The sequence below is a fragment of the Rhamphochromis sp. 'chilingali' genome, assembly GCF_963969265.1.
Source record: "Rhamphochromis sp. 'chilingali' genome assembly, chromosome: 2".
Taxonomy (NCBI): domain Eukaryota; kingdom Metazoa; phylum Chordata; class Actinopteri; order Cichliformes; family Cichlidae; genus Rhamphochromis; species Rhamphochromis sp. 'chilingali'.
In genome coordinates, this window is record NC_137930.1 from 17,540,744 (window position 1) to 17,558,646 (window position 17,903).

A 17,903-nucleotide genomic window follows, 5' to 3' on the forward strand; every position below is an offset into this window, starting at 1 on the left:
CTGTTGTATGAGCATTTTACTTTTCAGAGATAATTCAGGAGTGACGATAATTGTGACCAACTTGCATCTTTTGTTCATATCCACATTTGACCTTCATGTCTCACAGACAAAATATATGGATCATGGTAAAGGCACAAACACTATGGTGGGGTTTTGTTTTTGTTTTTTTGGGGGGGGGGGGAGGAGTTGCAACCTCTGGTTATAAACTGCTTTTCATGGCTTGCTTGATACATTTTGAAAGAATGTGTGCAAAAAAGTTTTCTTTTCTTTTTGCCTCTGATGGAGTATTGTCCTAGTGGTCTGAGTTCAGCATCCGCTTCATCTGCTTCAAAGAATAATTGTTCTGTTTTTGTTTGGTGTGTAAGGGGACCCAACCAGACTGATCAGTGTAAATCTGAATGGACAGTATTGAATCATTTATATACACAACTGCATAATAAACTGCTAAAATGCACATTTATGTTTGACGTTTGTTTGTTTGTTTTTACCTGAAACATACTGTGAAGAATATATAGAATATTAAATCTACCACTACCATACTAAGCTTTTCTGTTTACAGCAATAGCATTGGACTTGTATTTTGGAATGTGATCGCAGGCATCGGTAATTTTATTAAAATTTCATATATTTGTCGTTTAAATTAAATCTATATTAACCGATTTTGATTTCACGTTGATTTTCGTGCGCTTTAAAAGATTTAAAACACGGTTCTTGTTTCTTTAAAAGACTGTAAACATTCTCACAACTTCCGGGTCATGCTGCATTCACGCGCATTCCACAGAATGGGAGGGGGGTTGGACCGGTTCAAGGCAAAGTTTAAAAAAAAAAAAAAAAAAAAAAAAGAAGGGGCGTACACATTTCATTCCGAAAAGTTCACCAGTGTTAACGCAAAGTTACACTTTTGTTCCCTCACGTCTGTAGTTTCAATTGGAGATATATACTTACCAAAAGAAACTGCATGAATTGTGCAAAAACGGGCTGATTCCCCCCCCGCTCTTCAAATTTTCCAGTATTTACGATGGGATGTTGGCTTTAAACCGATAAGACCTGAACGCAACGTGAAGGTCAACAAATGTGGCTAACGATTAGCTAACTGCAGCTTATCCACTGTTGCTCGTGGAAAGCCGTGGATGAATGTGCGTATGTCCCCACTTTGTTCTAAAATAACGAAGTATAAAAACATACCTTCAAAATTAAAAGAAGTTAATTTTATGTAGGCAAGCCTACTGGCATGTCAAGTTTTAATTGCAAGTTTTAGCTGAGTTGCCCGAATTAACGTTAGCTGGCGTCAGTATGACGAAGTTTAATTTGTTTTTCTAGCGAGTTTTGGGGATGTTATTGCCATAATAAACGTTAAATATCCAAAATAAAATATAAATCTTTCTGCTACGGTATTTTGGAAACTCATTCAGCGGCCATGTATACGAATCTAGATGGCAAAAGCAGGCCAGACTTGCGCTCATAATAATGTACATTTTTGTACTACTCTGTCGTGATTAAAGCTGAAATCGAGCATATATATGATAAGTGACCACCGCCACCACGCGTCGTATCCCGTTTTTTTTTCATATAGGATGGCGTCATTTGGCTGGAAGAGGAAAGTTGGGGAGAAGGTGTCCAAGTCAGCGGTGCAGCAGTTTGAGGCAGAAGCGGAGAAAGCTGTGGATGATGGGCCAAGTCAGGACCCCGAGGTGGATTGGCTGCACGCTATCAAACGACGGCGGGAGATCCTGCTGGAGGACTGTGCTGCCAAGAGCAAGAGACTGGAGGAGGAGGGTGCCCTGTTGGCTGAGCATGGCAGGTGAGAGTGCTTGGCGCAAACACATTCTGACAGGCACACAGAAACTGGGCCAAGTGTCCTCTTTTTTGCGAATCAAAATATGGTCACCCTAACACACAGTACTGTGCAAATGTTTTGATCCACCTCTTATTTTTGTCATTTATTATTTCCTTACCCTTAGCTTGGAAAATTAGGCTACGTTCAAACTGCAGGCGAAAGCGCATCAAATCCGATTTTTTTTTACCCTATGCGACCCATATCCGATCATGGTATGACAGTGTGAACGGCACAAATTCGATCTGGGTCACTTTCGTATGTGCTACTGAATCCGATACATAAAGGATGTTTTAGAAAGCGACTGCTGTTTGAATGGTCATGTCGCATTAAATCAGTCTTTTACGTCACTGACACAAGACAGACGCCAATTATCAGCGCCAGAGAAGCGTTGTGTGTGACATCTTCTTTTGCGCATGCAGGCTGCTCTGAGCGTTCACACCAATGACTGGTTCACACTAGAGAGCGTTTGCTGTCGCATTTTATTTGTAGTGTGAACAAGTAGCCAAAAAAATCGGATTTGATCAAAAAATCGGAATTGAGCATTAAGACCTGCAGTGTGAACCTAGCCTTAGAAATGGTTGTGGCGATTTATTGAAACGTGCTAACATAAATGGAAATGCATTATATAGGACAGAAACAGTTTGTATCGTTAGTGTAAATATATGGTATGATCGCCTTTATTTTTCAACACAGCCCAGCAAAAACTCCAATCCAGCTCCCTTGATTGCTTTGGAAAATGTGTATTTTCATTTTTGGACTTAACTGTATTTTTATACCGTTTAGGTTTTATAAATATGGAACAGTATGGGCAGTGAGCTATCGGAACCTTTTCTGCAATTCTACAATTCTGAATTGTGCTCCTGAAATTGCATTTCTTTTATATATTAAGATATCTCAGGCATTAAATGTGTAGTTAACCATCTTTACACTGACAGAAAGTGGCGTTTCACTTGTCCGGCCCACTGAAGATCAAAGTGGTCTGTATGTGGCCCTCAATGTAAATTTAGTTTGTCAGAAAGACGGGACAACTATTTTTCAAGACCACTTTAAAAAATTACAAGAAAGCCTGATTTGGAAGCAAATAATAAAGAAATGAGGGGTGGCTCAAGTCTTTTGCACAGCACTGCAATTCAATAAAGCTGTAGTTGTTAATGAAATCAGACAATAGAAATCCAATATTTGTGCAGCTGTTGCCTTGGCAAAAACAGCCAGTGGTGAAAAAAAGGCTGTATACATAAGCCGCGTTCTTTCAAAGTAATTTTCCACACTGTGTGCCAAGTAGGATTACAGCATGAAACATATTTGTATTCTGTGGTAATAATGGCATCCTGTCAGTGTGCTGCTAGATTCCCTTGTGAAAAGTTCTGGGAGAACTGTCAGTTTCAACATTTTTCCCTCCTCAGCTTTGCTGTTAGTAAGAGTCAAGTTACTTCAGATCCTCTCCAGAGGAGGGCAGCATTGTACAGACAATAAAGACATATCGATCACAGTTTAGATATTTCTGTTGGCTTTCTAGTAAAGATTTACATTAAAAACATATTAAATCCAAGGAGACGTGTAACTTAGAAAGGCATCTAAGGTTGAGGTTTTCCTTGTATTTAATTTAATGGCTTTTCTGTGAAAGGTCTAGCACATGTTTCAGAAGTCAAAGAGCATTTGTTCTTCTCAGATCATCTGGTCAGATTATCTCTATTTAATATTGGAGGGGAAAATAAAAACACAGCCGCATTATTTAAGCTTTTCAAACAGAGCAGGGATTTAAAGGTTTAAATCTACTCAAAGCTCTACTGTCAGAGTTCCCGAAGTAAACTTTAGAACTAACGTTAGACTGACTAATAACAAGCAATGTGGTCAGTTTAAGAGAGCTTTTTATTTTATTTTAAATGGATACTCACCATTTCAACTCAAATTTTTTTCTTTTTAAATAGATACAGATATTACAAAAAAATAAGCCTCTTTCAGAAGCTGTTTTTATGTTTGTTTTGTGATAATTTAACCTCTTTAACCAAATAACAATCACATTGTGAAAGCTTCCTAGTCCAGAAGACGTAATGCTGTTGTCCACAGTGACTGCCTGTAATTATATTTGTGAGAAGAAAGTGGATTTTACTGAGGAAATTATGTCTTACTGCTCCATAATTGCAGTTCAGTGGTTTGAAATGGTGTCTGGTCGAGGATGTCAGCCATGTCTTTTTTTTCTTTTCCCTCTAATAACATTGACCTGTGATGTCAGCCTGATATTACAAAGGTTTAGATGTTTGTGATGTAATTGAACAGCTCCTATAGTACCCACTTGTTCTGTGAGCAGAATAGTAGGGGGGTTATGTTTTGCCTGTTTTTCTACAATTATGTCTTTATGTTAACATCTATTTGCTACCTAAAGGTTTTACCGTCCACAGTTAATATTTATATTTGCCACAAATGTATTTTGTTTTGATATTTATCTAATTTTATTTCCTGTTGCTAAATATCCATATATGATTAAGATGCTTTAAGTGGATTCCCTCCCATAGCTGCCTTAAAACACTTCTTTACCATCATCATTACCATCACTACATCAGAGCTTATTAACTGAACTGATATAAAATTAACAGCTTTGCAGTGTAAATATCAAAATTGCTCTATTGTGATACTATGGTGCATAATGTGTTGCCATACTTCAGCGATGGCTCAGTCACACACAGAGTAACAAATAAAGTGGCAGACAAATAATTACCATCTGCTGTATAAATGCAGTCAGATTGCCATCATGTTGGAATTAATTAGAGTCCGTGTGCGCCGATGAGGGCAGCACCTTATCTGGAGTACAACTCTTTGCAGTAGGGGAGTCGATCCAACTGGTTGCATTTTGGCTCTATTCTTATATAAAAGCAAGGTTGCCATTCTGCAGCAACTACATTTCTATTTTGGAGCAATTTCTAAATATTTGTTAACTCCATAAATAGTTAATATGAATTTGTTTTTAATGTGAATTGTAAAAATTGATGGTAACAGATTTGCAGTTTTTCCTGGTTTATGTCAGTTAATTGCTGCTTTATCACAAATCGGTTGCATATTATTGCCAACTTGATCTCATTCTGTCACAAACTGACCGCAGCTTCCATCTTATTGCTTTTTTATCATCATGTTGATGCAGCAAGTAACTGCCAGTGATCGCAGACCTGATTAATGCTTTTGAAACAACCATTTCAAATCCAACTCAGCTGCAAGTTCTTTGCACACGCTCAGATTAATTTTGGGAAACACCATGGATTTCCCTAGTGTTACTGAAACATTAGTTAATTTAAGAGTAATATAAACTTCCCACTAACACACTAAATGTCATGCTTACCAAAGAGTTTTCTGTAATTTGGGCTGTTGTTGCCATCTTTAGGAGATTAGCTGCCTCGTCGTTGTTGTATATGTATGACTGGGCTCACTGACACATTTATTCACAAACTGCATATGTGTTTAAAAAAAACGAAATGTCTGCCTCACAGTGAAACAATCATCATTTCAAGGAGGTTGCATAACAAACAAAACGTGACGTTTAAAGGCGTTTATAAGGTAAAATATAAGGTAATAGCTCATCTTAGGTATGTCTATTATTTTTTTATTTTTAAATTTTGTCCAGCAAGTTGTGTTTTCTCAAAAGCAGAGAATGCCAAATATGATATTTGAAATCTCTTTGAAATGGTCAACATGTTATTGTGTAGTAAGGATTAGAGATGGCACGATACCACTTTTTCATGTCCGATACGGAAACATAAATTTGGATATCTGCCGATACCGATATGAATCCGATATAGTGTTTTTTTTAATCAATAAAACTGTTTTTTCTTTAATATCTTGCTGCATTTTGTATAAGTTTATACTCAAGTTTAAATAATTAACAACACTAAAGCTATTCTGTTATACCTGTATGTAAAAAAAATACACTGCGTCCAAAATATGTCATAGTTCAGCAACACTGATTAATCTAATAAACTTAAACCTGCACCATCCTCCCTATTCTGGTATTTTATTCTGCCCCCCACCCTCCACCTCATGATGCTTAATCGATGTAATCAAATTTAATTTGATGCAGGGGGGGAAAATGCACAGAAATAAATTATTTTTCAAGAATAATTAAATAGATTCAACATCTTTCTTCAACAGAATTGCAGAATTCACAGATGGTACTTTCACAAAGGAAAAAGTAGTATAGCTTACTAGGGTATATTAGACTTAACAGTTACTATATACAGTAATGGACTTCTATATATTTTACATCAGATTAAAACTTTGGGTGTAAGATTCAGATAATTATTTATTAAAAGCTAGACATTTTAAATGAGAATAAGAAAGAAAAGTATGTCTTTGTGCCCCCTTTTCCCTGTTCATGCCCTATCGGCCCCCCTGGCTAAACTTTGCTCGATCCGCCCCTGCACAGTTACCAGCCGTCAGCTACGCAGAAAATGATCCTGGTATAGAAAGTAATATTAAATAAATTCTAACAACAGCTTATCAAGGTTAAACGTGCTGCTGTTGTTCAGCCGCTGGTTTCCTCTTTCTGGTGAGAAGTGGGCCAAAAACAAAGAAGAGAGACGGACTCACGACAGAAAAGCCGATCAGCTGATCATTAAGCAGTTTCAGGATTGAAGTAGCAGCAGGAGAGAGAGAGAGAGAGAGAGAAGAGGCAGTCGCACCATATATCGGTTGTTAAGCTTAACGTGGGAATGCTTTACAAACATTCAGAGATGAACTTACACACTTGCTTTACTTCTCTCTGGGAAAACTTCCTCGGAGATGGAATGCTGGTTTGGTAGCTACGCTACAAATACACACAGCCGCTTTATCACGTGATGCATACTGCTGCGACGTGCTACGGTTATGAGCCGAGTTACGCCATGTAGCAAGTTTTGTGAGGTGCTTTTTTGATATTTAATGGGTCGGATTACTTTTTTTTTTCTCGCCGATATCCGATCCAGTAATTTGGGTCAGTATCGGACCAATACCGATAGGTAATATCGGATCGGTCCATCTCTAGTAAGGATATGAGGGTTTCTTATGATAGGAGCATGCTGGGATTTTCTCCTTTTTTGGACAGTAGCGTGTTAAATGATGATCCATCCTCTACTGTATTTCATAATTTTCCACTCTTTCTTTAAACTAATAACAAGTAAGCACTTAAATCATTCAAACGGTATTAGGCTATGAGTAGAGGCATTATAAGAGAGACATAAACCACTAAAGGAAACGTTTAAGATAAGATAAGATAACCTTTATTAGTCCCACACGTGGGAAATTTGTTTTGTCACAGCAGGAAGTGGACAGTGCAAAAGTTATGACGCAAAAATTAGAATACAATAAGAATAAATACAGTACACAGCTGTACAGAATAGAATAAAATAATATACTATATACAGTAGAATAAAATAGAATAAAAATATACAATAAGATAAAAATAGAATACGAATGCTATATACAACTGAGTAAAAATACAACGATGCCAGAAAAGATTATTGCACTTAGTGTTATTGCACATGTGTGGATGTGTGTGTTTGTTCAGTTAAAGTCTTTGTTGTGGAGTCTGACAGCAGTGGGGAGGAAAGACTTGCGAAATCTCTCCGTCCCACACCGTGGGTGCCGCAGTCTCCCACTGAAGGAGCTGCTCAGTGCTGTCACAGTCTGCTGCATGGGGTGGGAGACGTTGTCCAACAGGGATGACAGCTTAGCCGCCATTAGCCGTTTGTTTTAATCCGTGAAAGAGTTTTGCAACAGTAAAATCAGAGGAATATAACTTCCACTGGAAAAGAGTTGGCAAACTGTTTAAGTGTGTTTTTTAAAGATAGATTTGAAAAATGATTCTGTGCATGCAGTTTTTATATTAATTTATATTACGTTTCAAAATAGCTGCCCAAATAATGGACTTTCTTAAAATTGATACTAGTTACTGTCCCGTCTCTCTAACCCATCTTTGACTGATAAACAGTTATAATGCCACTAGAAGAGCCATTTTTAGCTTGCAGGCCTCACATGGTTTATAGCTCATTGCTTAATTTCCTCATATGATTTTGCAGTATTCTTTACTTCATGTAATGGAAAGATTTCCACACTCCTTTAGTTCCGTTTCCTCACTGTTCTCTCTGCCTTTTGAATGGCAGTGGCATGTTTTCTGACTGCAGTCTGAACTTTGTAGGTGATGACCACTAGTTGTCTCATTGTGTGATTTGAATTGCTTTTGATTTTCTCAGGATATCCATCTCCATAAAGCTATAAAAGGTGTCGATTTGACATACCCGGGACGTCACCTCTTGTCTTTATCTTGATCAGGAAAACAGTGTTGTGTCAATATTGACCAGAGGAAGAGAGTTCCTAGAATCGCCTGGAGTGTATGCATATGTGGTGAAATACCTGAAGACTTGTGAATCCTGGTATACAAATCTATGCAAAGCAGTTAACTATAGTGGTGACAGCTGCTTGGAGTGAGGTTCTAGAGAAGCTTAATGTGACTTCGTGCAAATTCTGCTATCGTTCTGCTTTAATGTCTGGGAAGGAACTAGTAGACAACGTAATTAGCTCATGCTAAGAAACCACCAAGGGAGGTTTTGGTTTACCGTTTGTCTCTTCACTTCAGCCAACCTTTTTCTGTTTATGTAACCTGCTGCAGCCTGTGTGCACTCTCTGCTGCCGGAAGTGGGCAGATGTTGTGGCGTACACATGCAGCTTTATAGTTTTAAGAAATTCTTTGTTCTTTTTTCCCCACTTTTTCCTATTATAAAGATGATAAATGTATTTTAGGTTTCTTTGTTTTTTAACTGGCAAGACAAAAAAAGCACAAAACCAACCATGTGGTTATGGTTGTAGTAAACAAATGAAACATGATACAGCCATGTTAGGAATAGTCTGGTTTTCTAATCTTTTAGGGAGTTGCCTGAAAGAATAGAAAAGTAGGGCAGAGGCAGCTTTCAAATTAGGTGGCATTTCTACAGCACGCAACAATAGAAATAATTAGGGGAAAGTGCTTTTATGATGTCCACAAGCATGTGGACCCATGTTAGTTTGCATAACCTATCAAATCTCTGGGTGGAGATGGTGAAACTGGGTGTCTCATTTCACTGCATTTTATTATTTACTGTTTGAGTTGATTGCGCTTCAGTGCTGCATTACCTGCAGAATTTAACCTCAGCAAAGTTCATCATGAACCTGTGTTTAACTTGGTGCTGTGAGCCACGTCTGGATGTTTGGTTTTGTGTAGGTTGGCAATGTTTAGATTGGCTTTGTGTAAATTCACAGTGAACACAGCAAGCATTCATGGTTCATAAATGCATGACTATTAAGAAGTGAATGTGCTTTACCTTTACGACTCTGATTATAGATACCTGAATCCCACTTTTCTCAGTTGGATTTGAACCACAGTGTGTGTTTTCTTCAGGCACTGGGAGGCCATCAAGAAGTGGGATGAGGCCATTCAGTTGACTCCAGACAACCCACTACTGTATGAAATGAAGTCCCAGGTATATCATTAATTATATTCTCTAACAGACATATTTTCTCAACAAACAGTGGTGGAAATAATTAGTTGATCCTCTACTGAAGTTTGTTCACATCTTTGTAAGTGAGCAATCTCAAATTTTATGATAGCAAGTAAACAAGATCTTGCCTCATGAGGTGATGATGATCATGAGAAAAGTTTTGGATCACCCTAAAACTGCATGAAAGGAGCTGGTTAATGATCTGAAGACAGTTGGGACCACAGTCACCAACTGGTACCACTGGTAACGTCCTAGCAGACCAACAGACCCGTTGTGTTTGGAGGAAGAAAAATGCTGATTATGAGCCAAAGAACAACATCCCTACAGGCAAGCACGGAGGTAAAAACAATTTGTTTTGGGACTGTTTTTCTGCAAAGGGCAACTACAGGGCGACTTTATGTAACGGGAGAGGCCAATGCACAGTCAGATCTTGGATGAAAACCTTCTTCCCTCAGCCAGAACACTGAAGATGGGTCGCAGATGCATCTTCCAGCATGTCAATGAGCTAAAACAAACCACCAAGGCAACAAAGGAGTGGCTAAAGAAGAAGCACATTAGGCCATGGAGTGGCCTAGCCAGTCTCCAGACCTCAGTCTGATAGAAAGTATGTGAAGGGAGCCAAAGCTTTAAGTTGCCAAACTGTAGCCAAGAAACCTAAAGGATTTAGAGAGTTTCTGTAAAGAGCAGTGGGCCAAAATCCTTCCTGAGATGTATGAAACCTGGTGACCAGCTAGAAGAAATGTCTTACTGCTGTGCTTGCCAACAAGGGTTTTTCCACCAAGTGCTTACTCAAGTTTTGCTTAGTGATCAAATAATAGATTTTTAAAATTCATTCTTATCAGTAGCAGCCCTGAAGAAATGTGATCTTAGTGCCATTTTAATGATAATTTATTTTCACTTCCATTGAAATTGCATTTGAAAGGGATCACGGTTCCAGTATGTATGGCTTGGATCTGACATGAGTGCAGTATCATATTTCATTTGTGAGAAAATGTACTTTAAAAAGCATATGTGGTTAACATTGTCTTTAACCACATGGTTGAAACAGCCACCCCATTTTGTTCTGCTGTTTCCTGATACACTGTAGAATTTTTGTGAGATGCGAAACCTCAAAACTTTAAAAGATGCTGTTTTACACTTGGAGTTTTGTATTCAGTTATGCCAGTAAACCAGGTTGCAACGTCAGAGCTGAAAACAAAACTAGTGCAGAATTACCAAAAACTGCAGTAACTGCGTGAGGCTAGCTCCACAAGTGGGTCAGTTCTTGTAGAACGTTACAGTTTAATGCCCAGCTCAGCAGCAGAAGTAAATATGCGCAGTTAACATTAGCTTTCATAATATAATCCATAGCCAATATTTTTCAAGCAACTGATTCAGTTAATTGCATATCACAATGGGCATGTCAGGCATTACCTGTCTTACCTACCTTAATCTGACTCATTAAACTAGCTCCTTCAGTGTTGCCAGTGTAGCATTTAAATTCTATTATTAACACCTAGCTTAACACTGCACCTTCTGGTCCAGTTCTGCCTTTTAAAAAATTCACCAAATGCTAATCTTGAGACTTTAAGCAATAGTCCACAAACATCAATCTTTTATAATCAGTCCATGGAATCCATAGTTAAAATTTTCTTGTTTAGTCCCATAAAATTTCAAAAAATATATTTTTTTGTGATATCATGGTGTTTATCAGCAATGATAAATTAATGAAAGCTGCCGGTGGCCATGGCTACATAGACCATTTTTCCCGCTTCCACTTTGAGATTAACGTCTGTTGCTTATTTTCAATACCATGTAAATAATCTTTAATCTTTTTTTTTTTTAAACTTTTCTCAACTTTCTTTTCCTCTTTGTTTTTATAGTTACTCTTTCTTTAGGTATTTTGGCTGCGCCTCAGTTCTCCTTTTCTTGTTACACAAGAAAAGTAAAGAAGTCATGGGTGTAGTCTCACAAACTCCATTATTTCCTCCATTATTTCCATAGTCATTCACATCTCACAGAGTACTCCAAGCCTAATATAATATCATCCATTATAAGAAATTTGAGAAGGAAATCGTTAGAGAAGCATTTATTAGGGTATTGGGAAAACACCGCAGCATGATTTTTTTTTTCCTCATTCCAGGAATGACATGAGCTATAGCATAAATTCAAACTGGCCTTATACCATTTCTACTTGGATTGAGCTTCAGTGTGTTTGGACACACATGTACACCCACTTCACCTATTAGTATCCATTAGCACTGCTGATGTTGTTCACAGTCGTTAGACTGAAAATGGGCTGGTTCTCATCAAATGCCTATTACTGGCCCAGATGACGAGTTTGGTTACAGTGACTCTGCTGGCCTTTTACTTCCTCTCATCACTTTCTTCCTGTTTAATTTAATCTGTGCCACTTGTGTCCTGCCACTTGTATATCTGTGTGGCTGAAATCAGTCCAGTTTGTAAACCTTTTACTCCGTCTTACTGGCTATAAATTAATGATTCCAACCTATGGTGGATCCTGTTGATAATGAGATGTCTTCAAAATGTTATGGCTTTGAAGGCATTTTGGTTTGCGGTGTTCTGACAGAGACATTGTAGGTATTCCTGGCGTATCAGTGGGTATCAAGCTATGGTATTAAAGCAGTCTTTAGACTTCAACATGTTGTGTTGGTGCATCTTGCTGTACACTGGTGCTATTCTCACGTCTAAGTCTCATGTTGAAATGTGATTGAAAAAGGAGGAAGTAAAAGTAAACCTGTGTCCAGCAATAGCAAGAGCATAAATGTCCTAACAACAATACTCAGTTTAGCTTTATTTTTGTCAGCATCGCTTTGCTCTGCATATATATAAAAAAATCGTAAAAGACAATAATGCTATTTTTAACGGCATTACCAGCGAAAGAGAACCTCTTCAAAAATAGTTTTTGTTTATTATGCAAATACATGCACAAAGTTGTCAGGTCTTGACTTCAGGCATGACAAAAGCAAAATCAAAAAGGGCCAGCGTCTGAATAATAGATGACTTTATAATACAAGGTTAAAGACGTTAACAACTTCAGTTTTACACTGTTAAATGCGATCACAGAAAATGTCAGTGATTTAGAGAGAAATCTTGTGACCGTGAAGGTGCTCTACACTGTACTGCAGGACCAGTGGTTCAGTGAGTCACCACAAATCAGTCTGCAGGGACGGAGATATCAATTATTTACTTTTAATATGGTAACTGACCAGTATCAAGCTGAAAATAAAATGGTGTGATATATGAAAAGATATAAAGCAACAATAAATAAATAAATAGTCACACTACAAAATGTAAGCAAAGACAGTTTAAAGCCTGTGTACTTTCTGATCTTGATGATCTTTTTTTCTCTCTTTGATTTTGTTGCTGTTTTGTTTATGGCATGCGTGCATCATCTTTAACCTTCTTTGTTGTCAGGTGCTGACCATTCTGCAGGAAGTCTTTCCAGCTGTGAAGGCAGCAGAGATGGCAGTGAAGTTCCGGCCATTGTGGTGGAAGGGCTGGCAGACCTTGGGTCGGGCTCAGCTCAACTTGGGAGAGGTGGACCTAGTGAGTGTATCTGGCAATGCATTAAAAACGTCCTGTGAAGGCAGGGCTGCAAGAAAATGCAAATAATAAATGGTATTTTTAAGTCACAACTACTGCAGACTGACCTCCTTAACTGCTTATCCAATTCAGAGTCACGGTGGGGCTGGAGTCTCTCCCAGCTTTGATTGGACGAGAGCCAGAGCACACCCTCAACGGTTCACTAGTCTATCACAGGGCTAACACAGAAAGACAGACAATCATTCAGGCTAATATTTGCAGTTTTATTAGGTTAGTTTCGCCCAACCGAATAACCTTATCTTTGGACTGTGAGAGGAAGCCAGAGTACCTGGAAAGAACAGGTGCAAAGAGACGACTAACATGCAAATTCGCATGGAAAGGCCTCATGCTTTTGTCAGATCCCACCACACAACTGTGATACCTTGTGATACTTCTCTGCTGCCACTCTACGCATTCTACCCTGGCGTTCTAGGCTATTTAAAAGTAGAAGGATAGTCCGAGCCTTCAGCTTTCAGGCCCCTGCTTCTGAGGAACCAGCTCCCAGTTTGGATTCAGGAGACAGACAAGACACCCTCTCTACTTTTAAGATTAGGATTAAAACTTTCCTTTTTGATAAAGTTTACAGTTAGGGCTGGATTAGGTGACCCTTAATCCACATTTAGTTATGCTGTAGTTGTGCTGTATCAGTAGTGTTGCATAACAGTTGATGGCTTTTTTTTTTTCTTAGGCAGTCGCTAATGGTCTTTACTGGAAGGATTAATTTATGCATTTGATTTTGCAATAAACTATGCCTGTTTATGTAGATACTTGTAAGTCAGTTGTCTCGAATTTGGAGCGCCGTTAAGATGGATGACTTACTGTGTTTACTATTACTTTTTTTGTGAACTCTGTGAGACAAAGCAACTCTATGAAAGCACACCCAGGTGCCTGGGGCTTGGACGATTGCTTAAATTGCCCCAGAACACGCCGGGACCTGTGGGTGTTCGAAACTCGCAGTTCTGCTGCTCGGCCCTTTTCAAGCCAAACAAACAAGGGTGAACTCAGAACGCCTTCAGCTAATGTTGCTCCTACACGCCCCAGAGCGGGAAACCTGTCCTATGGTACCAACAACAACAATAGGAAGTGTTGAAAGTTACAGCTAAAACTAAACCAAATATAGACACACCTCCCTCTGTAATGAAGCTTTTGGGATGGAAAAGAAAAATACGGCACATCTATTTTTAGCTTGACTTGTTCAGTCGAGTTTCAAAGCTTTGTATGCACCAACATGTTTGAGTAGCACATGTTTGTGCAAATGTGAACACAGTGATTTCCATGTTTCCTTTCCATGGCTCTGCTCTAGTCCTTCCCTTCTTTAATTATTATCCCCTGCAATCCAATTCAAGAAAAATGCATAGTCTCCATGTATGATTTGCGTTTTAGCATAAAGTTTGTTTGGCCATGAGTTTTATAGAGAAGAGTGATGATTTTTTTTCCTGCAGTAGCAGTTGAAGGATTACTTTCATTTATAAAGGTTGATTTGGCTCTAGTTGATTCAAGATTATACTTGATGTGTTGTTTTAGGCACAGACGGTTGCACTTTTTTCAGAAATCTTATTATGATTAACCTGTCATCATCTTTGACAGCGCATGTTATTTATGTTACAGGTGAGGAATGTTAACATCAAGTAGTTTTGATAGATTCCCATCAGGAGATTAATGCAGGCTAGCAATTCAAGCATGAAAAGCAATCTCCAGATTACAGAAAACACCATTTATCTTATCCTTTAAAGAATTGTGTTTTAATGAACAAGTAACAGATTTTCTTTTTTCTAATTTTTACTTTTATGGGAAAATGGGAGGTCAGACAGGAGTCTCCGTGGACTATGACATTGTCAGGCAATAATGTGAGAGTAGGCAGCAGGTGGTAGAGAGCCTGGAGACGTGGAGTTATGCACTGGTGAGAAGAGGAATGCAAGGAGAGATAGATGTGACAGTTAAGCACCTAAGTACCTGGGGCCAACCGACAGTGCACAAGAGAGGTGAAGAAGAGTAGAGGCAAGGTGGTGTGGGTGGAGACGAGTGTGACAGAAGTTTACAAGATGATTGTAAACCTTCCCATTTGCTATGATGTATACTGTGCGGGGACACTGGCACTGACAGAGATCAGGATTGGTACAGATCAGGATGGACAAGATTAGAAATGGGTATATCAGAGGGACTGCTAAAACAGAGCTGTTTGGAGACAAAGTTAGAGAGCCAAGGGTGAGATGGTTCAGACATGTGCAGACAGCAGATATTGGGTATACAGGACAAAGGATGTTGAAAAGAGGAAGACCACGGAGAAGAATCATGGAATTAGTGAAGGAGGACATGCAGAAGGTTGGTGTGACAGAAGAAGATGCTAGAGATTGATTGGAGGTAGATTATCTGCTGTGGCGACCCCTTAAAGAGAGCAACAAGAAGAAGAAGAAACCAGGCAGCATATTTCAGGAGTGATGTGTGGTCACATAGATAATTATAGACCATGAATCTTTCTGTTCAGTATAACTATTAACATTCAAACTAATGTGCGAACCCATCCCACAGTCATATAAAAGTTATTGAGCTCCTTTTAATGGAACGATCAATCTGTCCACAATGAAGCTTGTGGTCGTGCTCATTACAACGCTGATGCTGCAATCACCTGCAGCATTTAGGACAGTAGTCTGAAATCTTGTATATGTCCCTAAGCGCATGTCATTACTGTCCCTCTAGGCTGTGAGGTCATTCCAGATTGCCATCCACCAGTGCCCATCAGAGCGCACCCTGTGGCAGGAAGACCTTACCTGGGCTTGGAGGTTACAGAAGCAGCAAACAGCAACCAAGGAGAAGATTCGACAAGAGGAGGAGACTAAAAAAGAGATCCTTAATGCCCCTGAGCTCAATCAGGACTATGATTTTGAGTCTGACGAAGTGCTAGCTGCTTGTGTGGCCGTCGCTGAGCGACAGACACGGTATGAGGAGCTAAAGAGGACCGCTGTAATCATAGATGCTGAGGGGAATGTAAAAAATGTACTCACAGGGGAGGAGGGATCAGAGAACTCAGCCACACCATCAAAGGAAGAGTTTGTCAAAGCAAGAGGACTTTGAAGAGAATATAAATGACTTTCAAGGTTCCGCTTTTGTTTTTGTCTTTTTTGTACATATCAACATTCACAAGAATTGTGAATGTTAATATGTACAAATTAAGACAGTTGAGTTTTACCCATGTGTGTCTGAATCCCATTCATGTAAATAGTAGTAAATGTGCATGTGAAAATTAAGTTGTAACATAATGTGGTTTCAGACAACAGTAAAAACAGGCTGAGGGTCAGATTTCAATCTGTGAAGGTCCGTTCATTAATTACTGAGGATTCATCCTGATATTTGTAGAAATATTAACTTTATTTGCTTCTAGTTGTGTTTCAAAATAATGTGGACACGTAAATTGAGAGACTTTAACTTCCCTGATTTACATGAAAATTACAACATTTGCTTGTTAAAATCTACAGCCACAATCTTTATGTGCGATTGTAAAGTACAGAGAAAATTCACGAGACTTGTGGTTACATTTTACTCTTGTGAATATGATTGTTTGTGAAATAGGATGTGGATTAAAACACGATTTATGCTCAGCAAATTGTCAGTGAGTAAATAAACAATGAAAAAAATGTCATAGTTGTGTTTCCTGCAGTTTACTTTCACCGGAGAAGAAGAATTGACTTGTGCAGACGTTTATTATGTACACTACTAGTGAAAGATTTGGACACACCTTCTCATTTAATGGTTCTTCTTTATTTTTACTGCTTTCTACATTGTAGATACATACTGAAGACATCAATTATATAAAGCAAGATATATGGAATTATGTAGCAAAGAAAAAAACAATAACTCAAAATAAAAACTCTGTTTTATATTTTACATTCCTCAAAGTAGCCACCCTTTGTTTCTTCCTGTTAAAAGGGAGTTTTTCCTTTCCACTGTCGCCAAAGTGCTTGCTCATAGGCGGTCATATGATTGTTGGGTTTTTCTCTGTATGTATTATTGTACGATCTACTGTACAATATAAATATATATAAGCAGACACATCTCTACATCAACTGTTCAGAGGAGAATCGAGACTTTATGGTCAAATAGCTGCTAAGGAAAAGCAGCAAGCAGAAGAGATTTGTTTAGGAGTAAGAAACACAAGGAATGGACATTAGACCAGTGGAAATCTGCGCTTTGGTCTGATGAGTACAAATTTGAGATCTTTGGTTTCAACCACTTGTCTTTGTGCAATGCAGAAAAGGTGAACGGATGGTCTCTATAGGCATGGTTTCCACCACAAAGCATGGAGGAGGAGCTGCGGTGCTGTGGGAGTACTTTGCTGGTGACACTGATGGGGATAATAAACCAGCATGGCTCCCACAGCCATCCCATCCAGTATGCATTTAGTTGGACCATCATTTATCTTTCTAACAAGACATTGACCCCAAACATATCTCCAGTCTGTGTAAGGGTTATTTGACCAAGAAGGAGCGTCAATGGAGTGCTGCTACAGATGGTCTGGCCTCCACAGTCACCTGACCTAAACCAAGTCGAGATGGTTTGGGATGAGATGGACAGGTGACGGGAGTGAAGTGAGAGGGACAGACAGACAGAGGATAAATTAATACATATAGTATATGTATTAAGAGGATTAGGCTTTAACCCTAATCCTGAATTGCGGCTGGTGAGTTGCTGACCCTATTGTAAGTGAACCATTTTCTTTATGTGATACCACAGGATCCCAGCATGCTAAAGTCAGGATTCTCACTTGTTCGTTTCAAAAAATGTTTGTTTAGGGAGTTTTTAGTTTTTGTTTTTTGGTGTTTTTGATTAACTTGTTTATTTGAAGCTATTACAAGCTTAATCTCTTGAACTATTATCCCGATTATCTCTGGTAATTGTTTTTTACATTTTTTTTTTTTTAGTTTTCAATTTATTTTTCCTCAGTATTTGTAAGTCATCAAGGACTCATCAAGGCCCCAAACCATGACTCT

The 17,903-nt window shown here is 38.6% G+C and overlaps 2 protein-coding genes across 6 annotated transcripts in view; both read left to right on the forward strand.

Moving 5' to 3' along the window:
• LOC308392914 (uncharacterized protein) overlaps positions 1-7,128 on the forward strand; it is a 160,258-nt gene extending 153,130 nt beyond the window's left edge. For both annotated transcript variants that reach the window (XM_080876268.1, XM_080876267.1), the window contains exon 3: positions 7,119-7,128. The gene's annotated coding sequence lies outside the window, so the exon portion shown is untranslated. The remainder of the gene's footprint in view (positions 1-7,118) is intronic.
• Positions 877-16,550, forward strand: ttc33 (tetratricopeptide repeat domain 33). 4 transcript variants are annotated; one of them, XM_080876273.1, is made up of 6 exons: positions 877-1,140; positions 1,574-1,801; positions 9,234-9,315; positions 9,589-9,672; positions 12,751-12,882; positions 15,616-16,550. In XM_080876273.1, exons 2-6 carry the CDS (start codon positions 1,575-1,577, stop codon positions 15,988-15,990), a joined length of 900 nt encoding a protein of 299 aa, XP_080732399.1. In that variant the 5' UTR covers positions 877-1,140; position 1,574; the 3' UTR covers positions 15,991-16,550. The 4 variants fall into 4 exon arrangements, with proteins under 4 accessions (XP_080732399.1, XP_080732397.1, XP_080732398.1 ...); XM_080876271.1 differs by having other exon boundaries at positions 880-1,136; XM_080876272.1 differs by having other exon boundaries at positions 880-1,136; positions 9,592-9,672.
• The last annotated feature ends 1,353 nt before the right edge of the window (positions 16,551-17,903 follow it).

Bases quoted from the DNA above. Each gene is read 5' to 3' on its own strand.
- ttc33 (XM_080876271.1), top strand. The intron at 9,316-9,588 runs GTATATCATTAA...GTAACGTCCTAG, and splicing joins TGTATGAAATGAAGTCCCAG to CAGACCAACAGACCCGTTGT. The intron at 12,883-15,615 runs GTGAGTGTATCT...CTGTCCCTCTAG, and splicing joins ACTTGGGAGAGGTGGACCTA to GCTGTGAGGTCATTCCAGAT.